Raw genomic sequence first — 19,325 nt, forward strand, 5'->3', positions numbered from 1 at the left:
AGCCATATTAAGGCTTTCATTCCTTGATATGATATGGTCTTCTCGCCATTTATTTAGGTCTTTTTAATTTATTGCAGAAGTCTGTTATACTTTTCAGTGTACAGATCATGCACGCTTTTGTCAACTTTATCCCTAAATTACATCTTTCCCATGCTATTATAAATGGCATTTCAATTTCTTTTTCTTTTCTTTTCTTCTTTTAAAAGTAGCCTCTTTACCCAGCATGGAGCCCAATGCAGGGCACTGACTCACAACCCAGAGATCAAGATCTGAGCTGAGATCAAGAGTCAGATGCTTAACCAACTGAGCCACCCAGGCGCCTCTGGTATTTCAATTTCTGATTTTTGTTGCCAGTATGTAAAAATACAATCAAATAATTTCATATATTGACTTTGTATCCTACAACCTTATTCATTTATTAATTTTAGTAGCTATTTTTTAAGATTCCACCCACTCTCTACAGAAGCAATCACATAGTCTGTGAATAAAGACAATTTTACTTTTTTCTTTCTGACCTATATGACTTTTTAATTTCTTTTTATTTTTTTATCAGTTAGAACTTCCAGTGCAATGCTGAGAAATGGTAAGAATGAACATACTGTCTTGTGCCTTCTCTTAGGAGGAAAACATTTATCTTTCACTCTTGAGTATCATATTAACTATAGGTTTTTCCATACATACCCATTATCAGGTTGAGAAATTTTCCTTTTATTGCTAGTTTGCTGAGAGTTTTTATCATGAATGAATGCTGGGTATTGTTCAATACCTTTTCTGCATCTACTGAAATGATTATATATTTTTTCACTTTTTAATCTGTTAATGTGGTGAATTATGTTAAAGCAAACTTGCATCCCTGCAATAAAACTCATTTGGTCTTGATTAGAGGATATAAATATGGATTCTATTTGCTGAGTTTTTAAGAATCGCTGCATCTAAGTTCATGAGGGATGTTGGTTATGATTTTCTTTTCTCTAACAATATGACTATTTTTTATGGACCAGGCCCCTTGATTAAACTCTAAAATAAAAGCTACTAAATCATCTGTGTAGCTTGGAAAAAATAATGTCAGGAACATATTCGACGAATGAAAGCAATAAAATGCATTTCGTATGGTTCTTGAGAGAGAGAAAAAATGAGAAAGCTGGATAAGAAAGTTTACATTTTTTTGCCAAGTGAAATTTTCTAAATGTTGCGTTTTCAATATTTTTCCAGATAGGTTAAATATTCAAGAAGGGAGGGAAAATTCCTTATTTAAAAACATAAATAAAGAAAAGAGAGAAGAGATAAAGTTCTTTCTTATTAGTGGGAAAGGAATTCAAGGGAGGGGGATGGTAGGGGAAAACAGAAATGTGAAGACAGGTGTACTTCATGGGGGTTTTCCCCATTTTTTTTAAATGGGAAAAATGGGAGAGGGAAGGACATACACGTCTTTTTAAAAATTTTTTTTAAGATTTTATTTATTTATTTGACAGAGAGAGAGCACAAGCAGGGGGAGCAGCAGAGGGAGAGGGAGGAGCAGGCACCCCACTGAGCAGGGAGCCCCAATGCGAGACTCGGTTCCAGGACCCTAGGATCATGACCTGAGCCACAAGCAGATGCTTAGCCGACTGAGCCACCCAGGTGCCCCAAGGACATAAACTTCTATTGAGCCCTATGGGCTAGGTACTATGCTAATGCTTCTACATAAATTTCATCTAATGGTATTGGATAGGGAAGAGTTTTTGGAGGACAGAAGAATCCACAATGTTGACTTCCAGTACATTCCAAATTGCTCATATGAGCAGACTTTGAGGGTAATATTTAATATGCTTGATCTAGTCTTTGAATGGAAGGGCACATTTTGAGACAATGACCAACTAGTATGCAGAAGAGGATTATTTGGACAGTGAAGAGACCCCAAATCCAGCTACTTAAAGAGCTGTTTATGCTTCTCCCCAAAAAGAGAAAATTAATAAGGGATGTGGGATAACACTCTTCAATAATCAAAAGGTTTTCTCTTTTTATTTGGAAAAGGAAATATACTTTCTGGTATAGAGCTTTAGCTAGCAAAATTGTATCAAAGGTGGGAATTACAGGGAGTAGGATTTCAGCTTTGTCCACTCTATCTGGAGGTGGGATGGAGGTGTTTTGCAACAACCTGGTATCCCAGGTGGTGAATGGACAGGCAACATCATCCATCTGGGACACTAGGAGGGAACAGAATTCTTGGGTTATGTGGAGGAAGGGAGCTAAAAGTCTAACAGCTAAGGTCCATTTCCACTTGCAGAATCTCTGAGTTAGCTGTGTTGGCCTCCTCCCTCCACACAGACAGGTACCAATACAACAGGGTGGGTATGGTGTGTGTGTGTGTGTGTGTGTGTATGCACACACGCACATCTGAAAGCAATCACCTAAGAGGTCCTCTCAAATCATTCTGTAGGGTGACAGTGTCATAGCAGTTGATAGTGGACTTGGGGGAAGGATAATCATTTGAATATTAGTCTTGCTGAATTACTACTGAGCCTCCCTTGAGATCAGTGAGCCTTGGAACCTGCCTGTCCTCCTGGGGCTAGAGGAATTTCTCTGGCTGCAGGGTTCTCTTGTCGCCATCTGGGGGCCCTCAAGGATCATGGGACAGTATCCAATGGTGGTTAAGGGCTCGGAATATGGAGTCCTGCATAACAAGATTTGGATTCTGCTTTGGTCATAGTATTAGCCATATGACCTTGAGTAAATTGTCTGACCTTTTGGGGGGGAGGTACCTTATCTTCCTTATCTGTAAAACGAGAATGATAGAATCCACTGTGAGAGCTCATTGTCAGAATTAAATGAGATAGCACGGATAAAGCACTCGGAGGGCTCCTGACACATGGCGAACACGTAATAAGTGAATGGGCTCTAGTTCAGCCCGACCTGCGCAGCACACGCTATGGAGCTGAGCACCGGCTGCAATCACTTTGGTGCAATCGCCAAGGGCATGGTTGCAATTACATTAGTTATTTGAATTACTCCCATGCCAGAATGTGAGCTCCAAGAAACATAGACATTGCTGTTTTATTCACTAGTTTATTTCCAGTCATGTGCATGCTGACTGGCCCATCTTACATGCTCAAAAATGGAAAGAAGTGTGTCTCATTCCTCTCCAGGCCCAGAGTCTTTCTCCATGTTGACAGGGACACGTCCCTGCCAGCAGTTCCTGAACAGAGGTCAAGGAATGGCCCAGCCTTCGCTTGGCACAACTTTTAACTGTCCACCAGACTACAAACACAGGCTAACAAGGACTTATCGACGAGGTAGATATGAATTTGTCACCAGCTTCCCCATTTTATGGGTGAGGAAGTTAAGTCAAGGAGTTTCAATAACCAGCTCGGGAAGAGACAGGCTGACCTGCAGCAATGCTGGGATTGACATTGAAATCTGGTTCATGTACCATTTCAGACCAAAGAGTTACCACCTTTGTCAGAGAGAGAGAGAGAGCGAGCGACAGCGAGCAAGGCTCTCTATGACTGTCCCAGCGCAGCTAAGTCCAGTCCTGCTAGTGCAGGTGGTTGAACTACTTCCGGGTGACCAGAGGGGCTGGGTCAGAGGGACACCAGAGTCCTGGTTCCAGCTCCTTCCCTTCCCCCCTACCTTGAAGCCCTTCCCTTCGGCTCCCTTGTTGCCTGACGCCAGTGAATCTGAGTGTGGCAACCATTCATGTCAGAAGTTCACAGGAAATGCAGACTCCTGGCCCACACCCCCCTCAGACCCACTGACTCTGCCTCTCTGGGGTGACACCTGGGGCTCGGTTTCCTGAGTGGTTCTTGGTTATTGGAGCTGGAGCCCCTCTGCCCTGGACCACCTTGTTCCTCCATCTAGTCAGTCTGTCTGAAGCCCTGGGCAGTTTCTGCACCCGCAGCCCTGAACGGGAGGGAGCCGAGGCCAGACCGACACCAGGGAGGGCCCAGGGGGCCTGAGGGCTTGAGGTGGGACCAGGCAGGGCCTGACAGAACCTGGAGCAGGAAAGATTTTGCTCAGGACACTGAGGGGAGAACATTTTCTTTTTTATTTGCTAGTCTCAAAATTCCTCTGACTGGACCAAGTCAGCCCCTGGAAAGTGGCCATCAGCAGACGCCCCGACCGCAGCAGGCGACTGGGGCAGAAGACAAGGGGAGGAATTTCTTGAGCTGCTAAGAAGGGAAGGGCAAGAAGGGAGTTAGCAGGGGGCCCAAAGGCTGAGCATTCTTCAGAGAAACCCCTTGGGGGCGGGGGAGCTCCTGAAGAGGCTGGAAGAGGGGACAGGCAGACCCCGCAAAAAAGGTACAAGGATCCAAGAGACGTTTAGGTTGTTTGCTGAGCAGTGGGTGAGATGACCTTGCCAGAGCTGCCCCAGCTCTCCAGAGAATTCTATTAAGCCCATGAGTATTTGGTGTGGGTGATTTTTGTTGTGGAAACTGAAGAAGGGTCAGAGGTTCAAGCAGAAGATGGGAATGATTCAGGCTGCACTCAAAAAATCTGGGATTTTGCGGTCGGACAGGAGCCAAAGAACACAGAGCGCCTGAGATTCAGAGTCCGAGGTCTCGATGCTTCCATGGGCCACAGCACTGGAGGAGTTGAGCAGATGTTACCTCATCGTGGGGAACAGGAAGGCCCCTATCCAACTACTCTCAACCCCAAAAATGAAGTGAGGAGAAAACAGGAAAATGTGGTTTGGCTCTATAAATGTGACACTAATTACAGCCGTTTGTGCAAATGCTTCCCATTAATGCTTAATTGCTTACCATGTGGTGTAATAATTATGCATTGCATGAACTGTGTGTCAGATTAGCTGAGTTTTATTTCCTCTGTAGGGGCCGGTCTTCCTCTCAAGTCTTGAATCTTGAATCCTGAGGAAGCCTGGTTTGGTGGCCCGGTTGTCTATGGGCAACCAACCACGCGTGGCTTTTCTTACAACTTAAAAATATATAGACGTAAGCCCACACTCAGCATCTAAGCAATCTCTCTAAGAGGCGGATTGCCGCTTGCTGGCTCCAATGTCAGTACATGGTCTGTCCATTTTTGGCCAAAAAAAGAGAATGTGAGTTCTATTTGTGTCTTATCTATTTGACTTTTTTTTATTTAAAAGACCTATAAAGTGTCCTTCACCAAAGCTACTAGATCCCTGCACACCTCTAAAACAGAACTGGAATCATCATTCCCAGCCAGTGTTAATAACTCATCCAGAGTCAATGCTTCAGAGAAGAGAATAAAATAGAGAAACAATTCCTCGAGGTACAGTTAATAGAGACAGTGGATAAAAAGTCTCCCCGGTGGGTCCCCTTAAAGAACAGCTTGGAAGTAACACAGACCAGTTCATGAATTCAAAAAGGTTATTTCTAAGAAGGTGCCTTCAACGATTTTCCAAACTCTCTCTGCTTGCCTACTATGTGCCAGGCTCTGGTCCTGGCACTGTGATGGTGGGGGGCGGTGGAGTGGGGGAGGCCAACCTAAAATGCACGAGTTATAAAGCCTCTTTTCTTTCCTTAGGGAGATGATGACTTGGTTGGGGCCACAGATGAACTCAAGAGGCCCTCGAGAGAGTGGGGGAGGACAGTACGATAACATTAGCAAAGCAATCTTACTTCTGCAAGTCTTCTGATCCGAGTTGAGGATGTACCCTTGTTTGCACCTGCAGACGTACGAGCCGGGGGTATTGATGCAGAAGTGGGCACAGCGGTGCTCCAGGATGCTGCACATGTGGACCGCTGAAAAGGAAGATACACCGAGTTAAGGTGATGATGACGCCTTCTCTGCCTTCACCCACCCACGTGTATCCAGAACCTGCTGTGAAGGAGAACGCAGGACCCAAAGGAAAGCAAAGTGCTGTCCCTACCCTCAAGGGGAAGTACAGCCTATGGCTGGACAAGACAGTCTTAGATAATTGCCATTAGCAGTACACAGATAAAGGCCCACAGAGGGTTCAAGGGAAATGATGCCAGGTTGATATATGAAACTGCTGATAAAAACAGGTCAAAAATGATCAACCAAAGAACAGACATTTCATGGTTCAATGAATAATGCTTAACTGGGGAATCAGAAAGTTTACTGATACTGGAGGGGGCTTTGGCTAATGCATAGATTTTCAGCAGCAGCAATGGGGTTGAAGGAGAAGCTATTAGTTAAATGAGGACGTGGCAAAGAGTCAACAGTTTTTCAGGACCATAAATCCCAAGAGAAATCTTTTACTATGCAAAAGTGTCATACAGAATATTGTGGAGTAAAGAATGCATTCCTAAGTTCCATGTTTCCATAATCTTTTAATCTGATCTTAATTTTAAAATATCTGCATTTAGTTTCTGAAGTCCTTTGGCTTTCAGATACATCAATTCTTGCATAAGTCTATCAGGAGCTCATAAAAATGCTCACTGTTTTTTACATCTTAGTTTATTACTTTATTCACTGTAATTCAACTTGAACGCATTTAAAATTAATAAGCATCATTATCCACAGGGTACAAGTTACGCAAGTGTTCTCATAAACAAAAAAGATGCCCGCGTGTAGAAATATATTTTTATGAAGCTGAAATAAAAGAGGCTTTCAAAAGCTAAGAACAAGCCCACTAATCCAGTGCTTAGGAAAACCGAGCTACTGATGAAACTGATGGTGTACGTTACATAGATGTCTCGTTACCAGTAGGTAGGAAATAAATAAAGGGAGTAAAACTTCAAATTCTGAACAATACCATTTAGGATGATGGTTGTGAGCTTCCAAATGCAGTGTCGCCATGACTTTAGAGAACGTGATTCTGAGAATAATGGGAATTGACTGTCTATCTCAGATATGATCAGATACGTGAGATCCAGCTTATTCCCTTCCAACACTTGATCTATCAGTCCTATGATTGATTCTTCCTCGTTGTATTTCACCATCTCCCCATCAGCCATCATTTGAGCAGTGCCCAAATTTTCACACTCACTCACGATGCTGTGACGAACGTTCTCAAACGCATCTCCTTGAGCCCAGATGCAGCTGTTTTGCTGGGACCGGGTCCCCCGTTTGAATAGTGTGGCCTACTCGCCTTGCAAGGTGTCCCATGCCAGCTGTGCATGAGGGTAACGATGCCCACAGCCCCCAAAACTTCAGCACTTGGGATTATCAAGATGTTCAGTTTCTGACAGTCCTACAAGTGGATCATCATTCTGCTTTTAATCGGCACTTGCTCTGCACCCCGGAAGGCTCTCTTCCTACCATGGACTGCTGGAGCCCAGTGACCCACAGGCCTGGGGGCTTTCCCGAGGAACGCTCAGTGTGTCCCTCTCCTCTGTAGTGAAGGCAGTCTAAAGTCCAGGCAAACAGCCACATAGCAGTTATCCACCAGTTGAAGCCTCGGTGACGAGCCTGGTGCCTGTCTTCTCACCAGGACCCTGGCAGATGAAGTAAGGGGACAGGACATGTGACGCAGAGCAAACATCCATTGGCAGCAGGCAGCACAGGGGTGAAGAGGGAGGGGCCCAGAAGCAGATGGCCTGAATGCTCCGCCTCACCACTTACTATGACTTCGTATGAATTACTTAATTTCCCTAAACTCCACTTTCTTCACCTGTCAAATGGGGAAATTACAAGAACAACTGCAGAGGGTTTGGGAGTGATAGCTTGTTCCCAAGGCTCGTGTTGGCCGTGTGCCATGAAAGAATGGGAAGCAGGAGACTGGAACTTGATATAATACAAAGGGCACAGGATGAAAAGCGGTATTTGTGCCCTGGTTCCCCTCTGCCTGAATGAGGGAGGGGAGTTCAGGTAAGCTGGGTAGCTCTTTAGACCTGTTTTTCACCCTGTGGAATAAAGGCATGAATGGTGTCTAGGGACCCTCAGTACAGACATTTAGTTTTTTGTCTGTGTAACACCCCCCCCCCACCTTTTTCTAGAAGCTGCCCTCCCTTCTCACCTCAAATGCATGGGGACTGTTGAACCTGTCCCCATGCATTTGAGGTGAGAAGGGAGGGCATCCAGGAGGGGGCTGCACTCTTCTCCTGATTTCCAGGAGGTAATAGAATATAATCTCCCCCACCCCCAAAGCTGGTTCAAATTGAATTTCTGTTCCTTTCTTTTTTTTTAAGATTTTATTTATTTATTTGACAGAGAGAGATTACAAGTAGGAAGAGAGGCAGGCAGAGAGAGAGGAGGAAGCAGGCTCCCCGCTGAGCAGAGAGCCCGACGCGGGACTCGATCCCAGGACCCTGAGATCATGACCTGAGCCGAAGGCAGCAGCTTAACCCACTGAGCCACCCAGGCACCCGAATTTCTGTTCCTTTCAAGCAGAAGAATCCCAACCGTTTTTACTAAGATAAAATAAAAAAAAATTCCATCTGTAAAATTTTATGGATGAGTGATTGGTGTTTCCAAAGAACATCAGCTGTCCCCTGGGACTGGCCTCTGGGGTGGGATTGAAGGGGAGGCGATCATCTTGCCTCCTCCACTGGCCTCCAGAAGGTCTAATGGGTTGCAACTGGGTCAAGGCACTGTGTTCCGGGGAAGGAATCACTAATCAGCAGACTGGGTCATTGGCAGGATTGGACTTTTTTACACTAGGAAATAGGAATCTTATTAACAAATGTATAAATGACCAAAGGAGTGCTAGGGCTGACTAGGGATCTAGAAAAGAACACTTATTGGGTATATAGAGTCAACTTTTGTGGAAGTCAATCTTATCTCCCACCTAACATTAGAGGGCCAAAGGGCTGTACTAAGCATAGGCTTTTCCCAGGCTCGTTCATGAAAGGTGTGTCTTAGGAGCACTACTAGAGCCTTCATCTGTGCCGGACCTGGGTGGGATGGAGCTATTAGGGGAGGAAAGGCCTGCTGATAGAGCAGGGACTGATAGAGTAGGGAGCAAGAGGTTAATTAAAATCAGCAAGTGAGTCACCAGGAAGCTCAGGATAGACCTGAGTTTTTCAGTCCCCAGATTCAGTGCCCCCTCTCACTGGGAGGCAAAAATGGCAGGCCCCGGGATAGTGTAGGTTTTGGTCATCTTGTATACAGGGCCTCAATTCACAGGATGCCTCATTTCCAAGTCTCTCTGGTGCTCTCAGGGGTGGCCTGAGAATGCAACCTCAGCATTCTCCCCCTTGCTGTGGCTGGTGTAGGAATTTACTGCTCAGGGATATAAAGCCACCGCTGTGCCCAAGTTCATGTCCATACAGCCAGTGAGAGCCAGAACGAGGTCTCCCAATCAAGGGCAGTCTGGCTCCAGAGCCTGAACTCTTCCTAGTTTTACAATACAGTTTCCTGCTTCCATCACACAGGAAGACTGCCTATCTCCTCCGACCCACAGATCCAGCACGTTTTTCAGCTCTGCTGGAAGTGCAGAACCCCAGCCCTCTTCCTTCCGAAATCCTCTCCCTACCTGCACCATGGCCTCCATTGCCTGCCTACTCCTTCGTCCGCCTTTTTCACACTGTGGGTCACATCTCCTTAGCAGGCTATAACATTAAGAGAGAATCTGGACTGGTTCTTTGCTGCTGTTGTTATTGCTTTAATGACACAGAAAATCCATCGGAAATATCATTCCTTTCCTGGCTTCTTGCCATGGTGCAACCCCACCTCCCCAAGTGGCCAAGAAACTCCTACTCATCTGTCGAGTGTGGGTAGCACACAGTGGTCAAGAGGTAGGCTCTGAACTAGAATGCCTGGGCTTACACCTCCACTCTACCACAGTGCTGTGTGACCCTGGACAAGTCATTGAACCTCTCTGGGTCTCAATTTCCTCTTCTGTAAAATAAGAGCTGTAAGAGCACTTACTTCACAGATTTGTTGTGAAAATAAGCCAATGTATGCTAATAGCTCAAATCAGAGCATTAATATTATGATATTAATAACAATAAATGGTAATGATTATTATTATCATCTCCTTTCTACAGCCCTCCTGGAGCCCCTAAAGAGACCCAGGTGTTCTCTGATCAGAGGTCCCTCAGTCCAGGTGACTTTTCGAAGAGCACATTTTGGAGAGCTGACATCCCGTTTCTCTGCGGTGAGAGAGAGCATCTTCGCACAAGCCTGGAACCCTCGGACCTGGCATGTGGAGGGTAAGAGCTTGGGCCAGAGAGCGTGCAACCTGAATCTCCAACCCCGCTCTTTGAAGTTGCTTATCCTTCCTAAGCCTCAGTTTCTGCTTCTGTAAAATGGGAGTAATAACAGCACCTGCCCCATAAGCCTGTTATAAGCACTAAATGAAAAGACAAGTGGAAAGTACCTAGCCCAGGACAAAATTAGCTGTTATTCTCAGAGCGTAGCTCAACGAATGTTTAAGGAAGAAATGAGACTTCCAAACCCTCACAAAGCGCCGAAACTTGGAAGAGGCTCATTCCTGCTGTCTGATAATGGGAGTGCAGATCAAAACCGAGCCCATCTGCCTAGCCTGCTGGTCCTCCGAGTATCTGACTGCAGTCACACACAACATGGTGCACACTGAATGGGGCTCTACAGTTGATAACCCGCATTCCCACATCTAGTCTGGAGGTAAAATCCCCATTTTACAGATTTGCAAAGTACCCTAGGGCCGGCAGGGGGCGACGCTGAGATTCGAGTCCGCTCCTCCGCCTCCCACCCAGCTCCCGGTCAAATTCTGAGGTGAATGCCAACCTCAAAGCTGGTTTACCTAGTGTGGCTTGAACTTGGGCGGGGGGCGAGGGGGCGGTGTCAGAAAATGGCTTACCTTTATTTTCATCTATTTATTATTATTATTATTATTACTTTTTTTTTTTTTTTTTTTTTTGACGAGAGAGAGGTCACAAGAAGGCAGAGAGGAGGCGGGCGGGGGGCGGGGGTGGGGGGAGCAGATCCCCGCGGAGCTGGGATCCTGATGCGGGGCTGATCCCAAGACCTTGAGATCACAATCAGAGCCGAAGGCAGAGGCATAACCCACTGAGCCACTCAGGCGCCCAAGGCAATGGCTTACCTTAAAAGAGGGATTTACAACCTCGGAGGTGCGGAGGAGTGGAATGAGCCAGACCTTTGGAAGCAGCACCCACCTTCGCCTGGCAGCTCTCGGGGAATTCACTTGAGCAGTTTACTAGGGTGCAAAGAGGGAGGGATCCTACTGTGTTGCCTCCCACCCCGAGTTTCGTGAGGATCAAATACAAGAACAGAAGGGGAAGTGCTTTACAAATGTCGGTTATTGCCATCTTAACTGCTCGGTGGATGACGAGGCCTCGGGGCCTCCTCGACCTTTGAAGATGGCTGGCGAATGGTTCCGCAGAACCGGGGATGCTGTGGGAGCAGAGCTGGTCTCCTGAGGCGGCCATGCAGAGAGACGAACAAATGGCAGAATACCGATATTTTCTTCGAGCTTCCAGATGACAACAAAGTCCGGGGTGGAGGGTCCAAACGGCCTTTTAATTTTGCTGACAGAGAAGCTCCTTCTTCAGACAAGTCAACAGCCTCCGCCTCAGTTCGCCTTTCCATTTGCTGATCAACACAGAAGGCCTCCATTGACATTTTCCGAGACAAATGAATAAACCCATCAGAACGGTTACGGAACCAATTTCTGTTTTAGTATTTCCAGGAAAAGGGGAACATAAATTCTGCAGAAGTCATTTAAAGTCATAAACCTTAACATGTTTGCAGCGCATTCTACTGGCTGAGGTTGACCAGGTGACCGGCGGCCAGGGCTGCCCCGCCAAATGGCACTATTGAAAATTCTCCAAGTGACACTGCAGAGAAAAAAGTTCTTTTGCCTGCAGGGCATTGTGGTTTTGTTTTGTTTGTTTGTTTGTTTGTTTTTAAGTAAATCTTTTGATTTGGGCATCAAGAAACAATGGAGTCTCTGCTTTTTGAGGTTAGTTCTCAGCCAGGATTTTTTTTTTTTTTAAGACGCAATGAAACACAGTTTTTGCCCCCAAGACTTCGGTGGGGGGGGGGGTTCCTAGGCTCTGTCAGAGTCTGAGAACAGGGTCAGAGTCCTCAGAGCCCCCAGAGTGTCAGTGTCCTGCTCCCGGGGAGCTGGAGATGAGTCTAGTCCTTAAACTCATTCTCCACAGCCACGCCTGCGGAACAACAGTCAGCTCAAAATAGACATTTCCTTTTGCTTGCCCACCAAGGAAGCATGGCAGCTGGAGGGGACAGGGACAAATGGAGGTGGGCGAGGCAGGACTGGACACTGTTTACCAGGCCAGGAGACAAGTTTCCAGTTTCCCGGGACTAGTGAGGAGACTGGGTGGGCCCCTTAGCACCCACACTTGAAGGAGGAGATGACAGGAAGCCAGGGGAAGAAGGAGGAAACTAGGAGGAGGGCAAGTTAGCCCACAGGGAAACGCTGAGTCAGAAGCTCCAGGTGAGGGTCCCTGAGAGCCATGCGGTAAGGAAGGGAGAGCAAAGCCTTGTGGAGTCTAGGGCCAGAAAGCCAGAGAGAGTGGAAGAGCCTTGTAGCAGAAGCAGCTCAAGGACATGGGGAGGCACCCCCCTTGCAGGAGGAGGGGACCTCAGCTCCATCCTTCCCGTGCACCGGGCCTCTTCGAGGAGAAAACCTCCACCACTTGCATCGCCATGGGCCAACACTGCTTGGTATTCGACCCCATCCAAGAAGATGTTGTGGTTTCTTTTTTTTTTTTCCCCTCCTGATCCCATCTCTACTCCAAATCATAAAGTGAGGTCCTGGCCTGAATTCTTCCTCCATGCCTCTGTCACAGCTTCAGGTACTTCCCTGGGTCATTATAGCCTTACTCTCTGACCCCTCAGCCAGCATGCAACCCCAAGACACGCTGTGTCTATCCTGACCTTTACCCAACACCCTTGCCAGCGCAATACCTGGGACGAGGTTAGCCCACTCTATGCTAGAAGATGAAAGAAGAAATCCTAATGATTCCCCTGAAAGAGGCCCAGAGGAGCAGGACTTACTGCACAGCTTGTTCTGGAACACGGAAGTCAGTGACTCCATCTGGCTGAAGTTGGCCACCAGAAAGACGTGGTCCTCATGGGGTTCACTCCCGATGGCCTTCAGTGTATTGAGGTCCACCTGGCCCACACCGATGGCAAAGATCAGGATGCCCGTGTCCCGTGCCTTTGCAGCCACCTCGGCCACGGAGTCCTGTGGCCTCCCATCGGTCACAATCATTATGACCCGCAGCACATTCTCCCTCAGGGGGCGGGCCCCCTCTGCTTCCGAGAATGCGATGTTCAGGGCATACTGGATGGCCAGCCCCGTCATGGTGCCAGTGGACAGGTGCCTCATCCTCTTGACCGCACGCTCCACTTCGGACTTCCTCTTGAAGGTCTTGAGGGAGAACTCGTTCTTGACGGTGCTGCCATACTGCAGGAGGCCCACCCGGGTGACATCGGGGCCGATGTCCAAGAACTGCAAGATGTCCACAATGAACTCCTTGACCTTGGCATAGTCATGGGTGTTGACACTGCGGGAGCTGTCAATGATGAAGACCAAGTCTGCCCGCTTATTCTCACAGGAGCTCTCTGGGGAGAGAGGAGAGGTCAAACTCATTAGAGAAGCACTGAGGGCCCCTGAAAGCTGGCTGTTCCTGGAAAGCCCAGGGGTCCGGAATCACCTTGCAGAACTCTGATTTTCCTTGGTTTTTCTTCCCCCCTCGGGAAAGCATGAAAGGTGTAATATGCATGACTGGGAGATCATGAGTATTGGCTACAAGGAGAAACTATTTGTGCAGGATAAACAAACACTTCAGTTCCTAGAAAGTCATCCATACAGTTTGTAGGTGGGACAAATACCTGATCGGGGTCAAGATGATTTGATGATTGACTGACTGCCCCATAAGCTTGGCTGGATACTGCAGGGAATACACCACAAGCCAATGGCCCATGTCAAGGAACTTACAATCCACCTTGGGAACTTAACTAATGGACCAAATGAAAGAATAATTACGTGAAGCAGTGTGGTGCTTATACTAGATGTTCCAGGAACAGGAATGTTAGTGGGCTGGGATCAAGGAGATAGGATATGAACTAGGTTTATGCAGTGTTTGGATCGAGAGAAGGAACACATGGAGAGAGGCACATGAACAGAAGCCCAAGATGGCAGGAATATGGTGGAAATGGAAACTACTAGGAGGTGCAGAGAGGAATGGAGCTGGAGGGTAACCTGAAGCCAGCCATGAAGGGCCTGAGAATACCTTAGTGTCACATTATGTCACTGAGTTGAGCTGTAGGGAGCTCGCATAATAATAAGTCAATTGAAGATGTTGCAGACAATTGCTGCCCCAATCTTGCTGAGAGGGGGACTCAACCTTAACTGGAGGGGGTGGGGGAGCATAGTGGAACTGGAAAAGGGACCGACCAAAAAATATTTCTATCTTTTTTTTTCTTTTTTTTAAAGATTTTATTTATTTGGGGTGGCTGGGTGGCTCAGTGGGTTAAAGCCTCTGCCTTCGGCTCAGGTCATGATCCCAGGGTCCTGGGATCAAGCCCCACATCGGGCTCTCTGCTCAGCAGGGAGCCTGTTTCCCCCTCTCTCTCTGCCTGCCTTTCTGCCTGCTTGTGATCTCTGTCTTTCAAATAAATAAATTAAAAAAAAAAAACTAGTCTGTTTAAAAAAAAAAGATTTTATTTATTCATTTGACAGATTTATTTGACAGAGGGGCAGGTGGGGGCCAGAGGGATATGTGGAAGCAGGGTCTCTACTGAGCAGAGAGCCCAATGCGGGGCTCGATCCCAGGACCCTAGGATCATGACCTGAGCCGAAGCCAGAGGCTTTAATCCACTGAGCCACCCAGGTGCCCCCCAAAAACATTTCAACCAAAGACACCATTAAATGGGAAAAAGGCCAATGTCAAGTTTCTACCCCACTCCCGCCATACTTATTCCTTCAGCCCCCAAGCAAGAAGGCTAAAAGAGGTTTGAGTCTGTGGCTGAAACTCATCACATTCTGGGAAGAGGCTGATATGGGATGGGATGAGAGGCCTTCTGCCTCAGAGGGTGGAAGCTGGGTCTCCCTGCTGGAATTTCTCAGATGTTCTGAGCTACTGCCTCCAGCCAGCAGGGAGTCCCTCCTCCCCTTCCCAGATTCTGTAGCTAAATCCAGATTTGACAGGGATTAGAGAAGGGATCCCAAATGCTTGTCCTAAATCCTAGTCACCACAGCTGCGAGAAAGAGAGAGAAAGCCAAATATGAAACAGTGAGCCCAGTCACCAAAATGAAAAGTGGGAAATGCCATGAAGTCATCCTGTCCACTCTGGCTTGCCAGGCTGTGACTCGCCCCGAGCGAGTCACACACCTCATCCACTTATGGCCTCATAAGTCTTTCGATTTGGGGATGAGGAAGCACCCCTGAACAGCAGCATCCTGGCAAGGAGACCAAGCTTGTGCTGCACCCACGTCTAACACTGGGGCTATGTGAATTCAAAGTGAGTTTCTCAAACCAGAGGCCCCAGACGCCACCTTTGAGGACTCTGGGAGAAAGATCAATATAAAACCTGCCATTTGTGTGATGTTTTCAAAATCCTTTCTCCAGAGCACATTCATCACTATGGTCTCATCTGAGTTTCAGAATAAGCTCTTAAGAGGAAAGTACAGTGTCATACCCATTGGATACATAGAGGTACCAAGAATTGGAAAATCTCTTCTAATGTAGAAAAAGCCTATATGGAGACACACCAACACCCACCACATTAGGGGTTAGTGAGAATTCAATGGGAAGAGGGTGGCCATGGGCCCCACAGTGTGGAAACCCTCTTGTCTTCCCACACTGCCCCCCACTTCTCCCCAGGGGAGAAGGCTGCTACTCCTGGCCACGTAGTCCAGGTTGCCCATAAACACCTGCCTTATGAGGCAAATGGCTGAAATCCAGTCCAGCGCTGGGCCCCCAGGGCTGCATCCATCCTGAGAAGTACCTAGAAGGGGTGCCTCTTTTTATTTTCACAAAAGTGCCCATGGTCTAGCATATAGCCCTTGGTTGGAGCCAGAGGACAGACCCACAGGTCTCAGGAGCCAGGCTGGCCCCCGTCCAGGAGCCACAGGCCCTCCACCATTGATGTGTGAACTTACTGCAAGGAGAATATGGCTCAATGTTCTCTGCCTGGGAGGGGGAACGGAAACCAGGCTCAGACCCTGCCACGGCGGGAAATATAAAGGAAAGGCTGTTTGGAAGGAGAGGAGACAGCTGACTGGCCCCCTAAGAACGCTTCCTCTGGAGAAGTTTGGAAGCAGGAGGTCATCTGGGGTTGGGATTCTTGCTGTGGGTCTAGGTCACCATATCAACATCACATCAAACATCACAGTCAATTTAAAGGGAAGCCTGGAGGTTCCACGGGGAATGGTGTGCTCAACTGGGTTAGTTTCCGTCAAAACAAGTATATCATTTTCACAACGCCTGGGCATTGACCGAAACACCACAAAGGTTCGAAATGGTGTTGGAGTTCCACAGGAGCCGTGACTGTGAGTGGAAAGTGAGTCTTGGCAGCCCAAGTGAGTGAGTTTTCTTCAAGACAATTTCTCAGGTCTCTTAAGGGCTAAGAACCACAGTCTTGCAGCTTGTCCCTGAGAGGACCAGTTCAGTGGTTCTCAGACTGCAGGTGCCTCCCAAGCCCCCAGAGAAGCATTAAAAACTGAGATCGTGGACCACACTTCCAGAGTTTCTGACCTTGTAGATCTAGGGTGGCACCAGAAAAATCTGCATTTCTAGCAAGTTCCCAGGTGAAGTTGATGCCGCTGGTTAAGAAACCACACTTGGAGAACCATTAGTTGTAGGTACTAGAGAGATCGCTAGAGGAAAGATGTTCTGGCAAGTTTGTTTATTTTAAGATTTTATTTATTTATTTGACAGATAGAGATCACAAGTAGGCAGAGAGGCAGGTAGAGAGAGAGGAGGAAGCAGGCTCCCTGGTGAGCAGAGAGCCTGATGTGGGGCTCCATCCCAGGACCCTGGGATCATGACCTGAGCCGAAGGCAGAAACTTTAACCCACTGAGCCACCCAGGCACCCCGTTCTGGCAAGTCTTGACCTCACTATCTCACTGTGAATTCCCCAAAGTGGGAAACTAGTCTCATTCATCTTTCCAACCATGCATCTGGGAACAGAGTTAAGATTTCCGTCAACATTTATGGAATTAAATAGAATTCTGGCTGGCAGAGCAAGGTTCTAGGTGGAAGGAATTGAACCAGAGCAGTCATTTCAAGGAAGTGGATGAAAACCACAAAGTCAAAGTGCTCTAGAGCAGGTGTGGCTCTAGAGTCAGATTCTAGTCACAGATTCTAGACCCCAATATTCACCATTTTATGAGGAAGTATGGCCACTTTTGAACTTTGGTTCACAGACTCACAGACTAATAAATTGTTAGAGCTGGAGGGGTCTAAATAAAGTCAAGTCACTCAGTGTACACAAGGGAAAACTGAGGCTCAGAGACGGCTCATTAGGGTCAGACCTGGGATGATACTGATGGCTCTTCCACCATCTCATGGTGGACATCTTGGAAAATTCGCAATACAGGTGGCGTTACCACATGAGCGCTGTAGATGCTTGGGAATATTTGCTGGGAAGAGTCTCCATAGCTTTTCCACATGGGGACTGCTAAGAGGTGTTTCCAGAAAATGGACTCTCCTCTGTGTGTATTCCTTTCACAGATTGGTTCTGAGCATCCCCGTCTCCCAAGCCTGGGAAAAGAGCACACAATCATCCTTCTGGCCCCTCATGACAGACTTTCAACAGCACTGGATGAGGTTTTGTGGGCAGATCATAAAATGTCATCCCTTGAACCACAAAGTGACAGTCTGGACCTTGTCAACTGCACTTCAGTACTGTCAACTTGCCTTCAAAGCCCACAAGTTAGGCAAACAAGTGTCTCTTACTGTTGAACTTGAGCCAGGACAATTTTAAGAAACATTCCACTCCAGCAGGATTCCAGTGTGCAACCTTGGAGTGATTTCCATTGCGCAGGGTTGCAGACTTGTCACTAATCAGCCTCCCTTGCTCTGGCTAAATTCAGTCATGGCCGTGGAATTGGACAACAAATATTTGGTAACATCTGCCTGGGATCAAAGCATGCTTGGAGAAGGAAAGTATGTGAATATCTGTAACTTGCAGAGAATCAAAGGGGGCTCCGAAACGCTTAGTGAAGCGACGTATAGTCCTATGACCTCAGTGTAAGTCCAGTCTCTGCCACCTTTTGTCCATGTGATCTGAGCCTCTCCTTGACTTCTCTGACCCTCAGTCTCTTCTTCTGCGAAATGGTGATAATAATACCTCCCAGAGATGTGGTGAAACTCAAAAGAATAAAATAATAATTTATAGCTACTCTTTATTGAGCACCTAATATGTACTGGGCCTTGTCCTGAACACTTTCCAAGTGTTGGCTTATTTATTCTAGACACTGTTACTATTGCCATTTTACAGATGAGGACAGTAAGCCTCGAAAGACCAAATAATTAGCCCAGGATCTCATACTTAGGAAGCAGAGGAGCCAGGATCTGACCCCATCTTGTCTGGCTCTGTAGCCCATACTCTTAACCGCCAAGCAATACTCAAAAAGGATTTTGTCCTTTTCAACCCGCCATCGTCAGCATACTCAAGGTGCCCCAGGAATGCACCGGCTTTTGGGGGTCAGTTCTTTCCTTCCCTGGAATCCAGGCCTGAAAGCTATGGCTCCAACTTGCCTGCATCCTGCCAAGCGCTTCTCCCTGCAAGATGCCTATCTGCATTTTTAAAAATGTAATAGAATGATAAAACAGATGCTTGCCTCCCTGAATAGCAGCAGCGCTTCTGTCAGGCTGCTGGTCAGTCCCATTCTCACTCACCTGACAAGTGCTTGTTGAGAGAGGAGTAGGAGTAGGAGCAAGGCCGGGGAGGGTTGGGTGGGGTGCTGTGGGATGGGGCAGGTGTGAGGGAGAGCTGAGGGAACTCACATCCCAGAAGCATTTGGTGTCTGTGAATTGAGGCTGGTCAAAGACAGCCAGCCAGAGAGACGAACAGACTGAGAGAAAGAGACTGCCAAGTAGAAGGGCACCACAGGCTGACCCAGTTCTGTGCTCAAGGAGGTCTCAGAGGTGCCCACAGGAGCCTGAGGTGTGGCCCCCAGGGCCACTTCATGTAGCTTTGTTGCCATGGGCCTCCAGACCATGACTAGTGGTTGGGACTTACAGGTGATTTCATGGACATTTCAGAGGCAATTTAGCCTATTTTTTACTTTTGTCCCTGATGTGACTTCACCTGAAACTCCCCTGTATTTAGGGCCCTTGACTGGGGCCTGTGATTCTTGGCCTGTGCTGGAAAGACCGCGGTCCTTCCCTCCCTCTCCGATTCCCTTATTAGTCAGTCGCCAGCTGCTGCAGGACCTTCCGCCAGACACTCGGCAGGGCTATTGATGAGCTATGGCCTGCTTTGAAAGCGTTATGCTCTACTCACATCTTCCTAAAGAACCACTGGGGAATACCCTGCA

At 47.4% G+C, this 19,325-nt stretch overlaps 1 protein-coding gene across 5 annotated transcripts in view; it reads right to left on the reverse strand.

Annotated features, from left to right (window-relative positions):
* MATN2 (matrilin 2) overlaps nucleotides 1–19,325 on the reverse strand; it is a 135,753-nt gene that overhangs the window by 75,994 nt on the left and 40,434 nt on the right. For 4 of the 5 annotated variants that reach the window (XR_014309447.1, XR_014309449.1, XM_082722798.1 and 1 more), the window contains exons 3-4: nucleotides 12,829–13,398; nucleotides 5,580–5,702 (exon numbers count right to left, since the gene is read on the reverse strand). Coding sequence is in view for 2 of the 5 variants with exons in the window: in XM_082722798.1 (XP_082578924.1) it covers nucleotides 5,580–5,702; nucleotides 12,829–13,398 (693 nt within the window). In the remaining 3 variants the exon portion in view is untranslated. The remainder of the gene's footprint in view (nucleotides 1–5,579; nucleotides 5,703–12,828; nucleotides 13,399–19,325) is intronic. The other variant, XR_014309448.1, reaches the window with a different exon arrangement.

Source organism: Mustela nivalis (genome assembly GCF_964662115.1).
Source record: "Mustela nivalis genome assembly, chromosome: 2".
NCBI lineage: Eukaryota > Metazoa > Chordata > Mammalia > Carnivora > Mustelidae > Mustela > Mustela nivalis.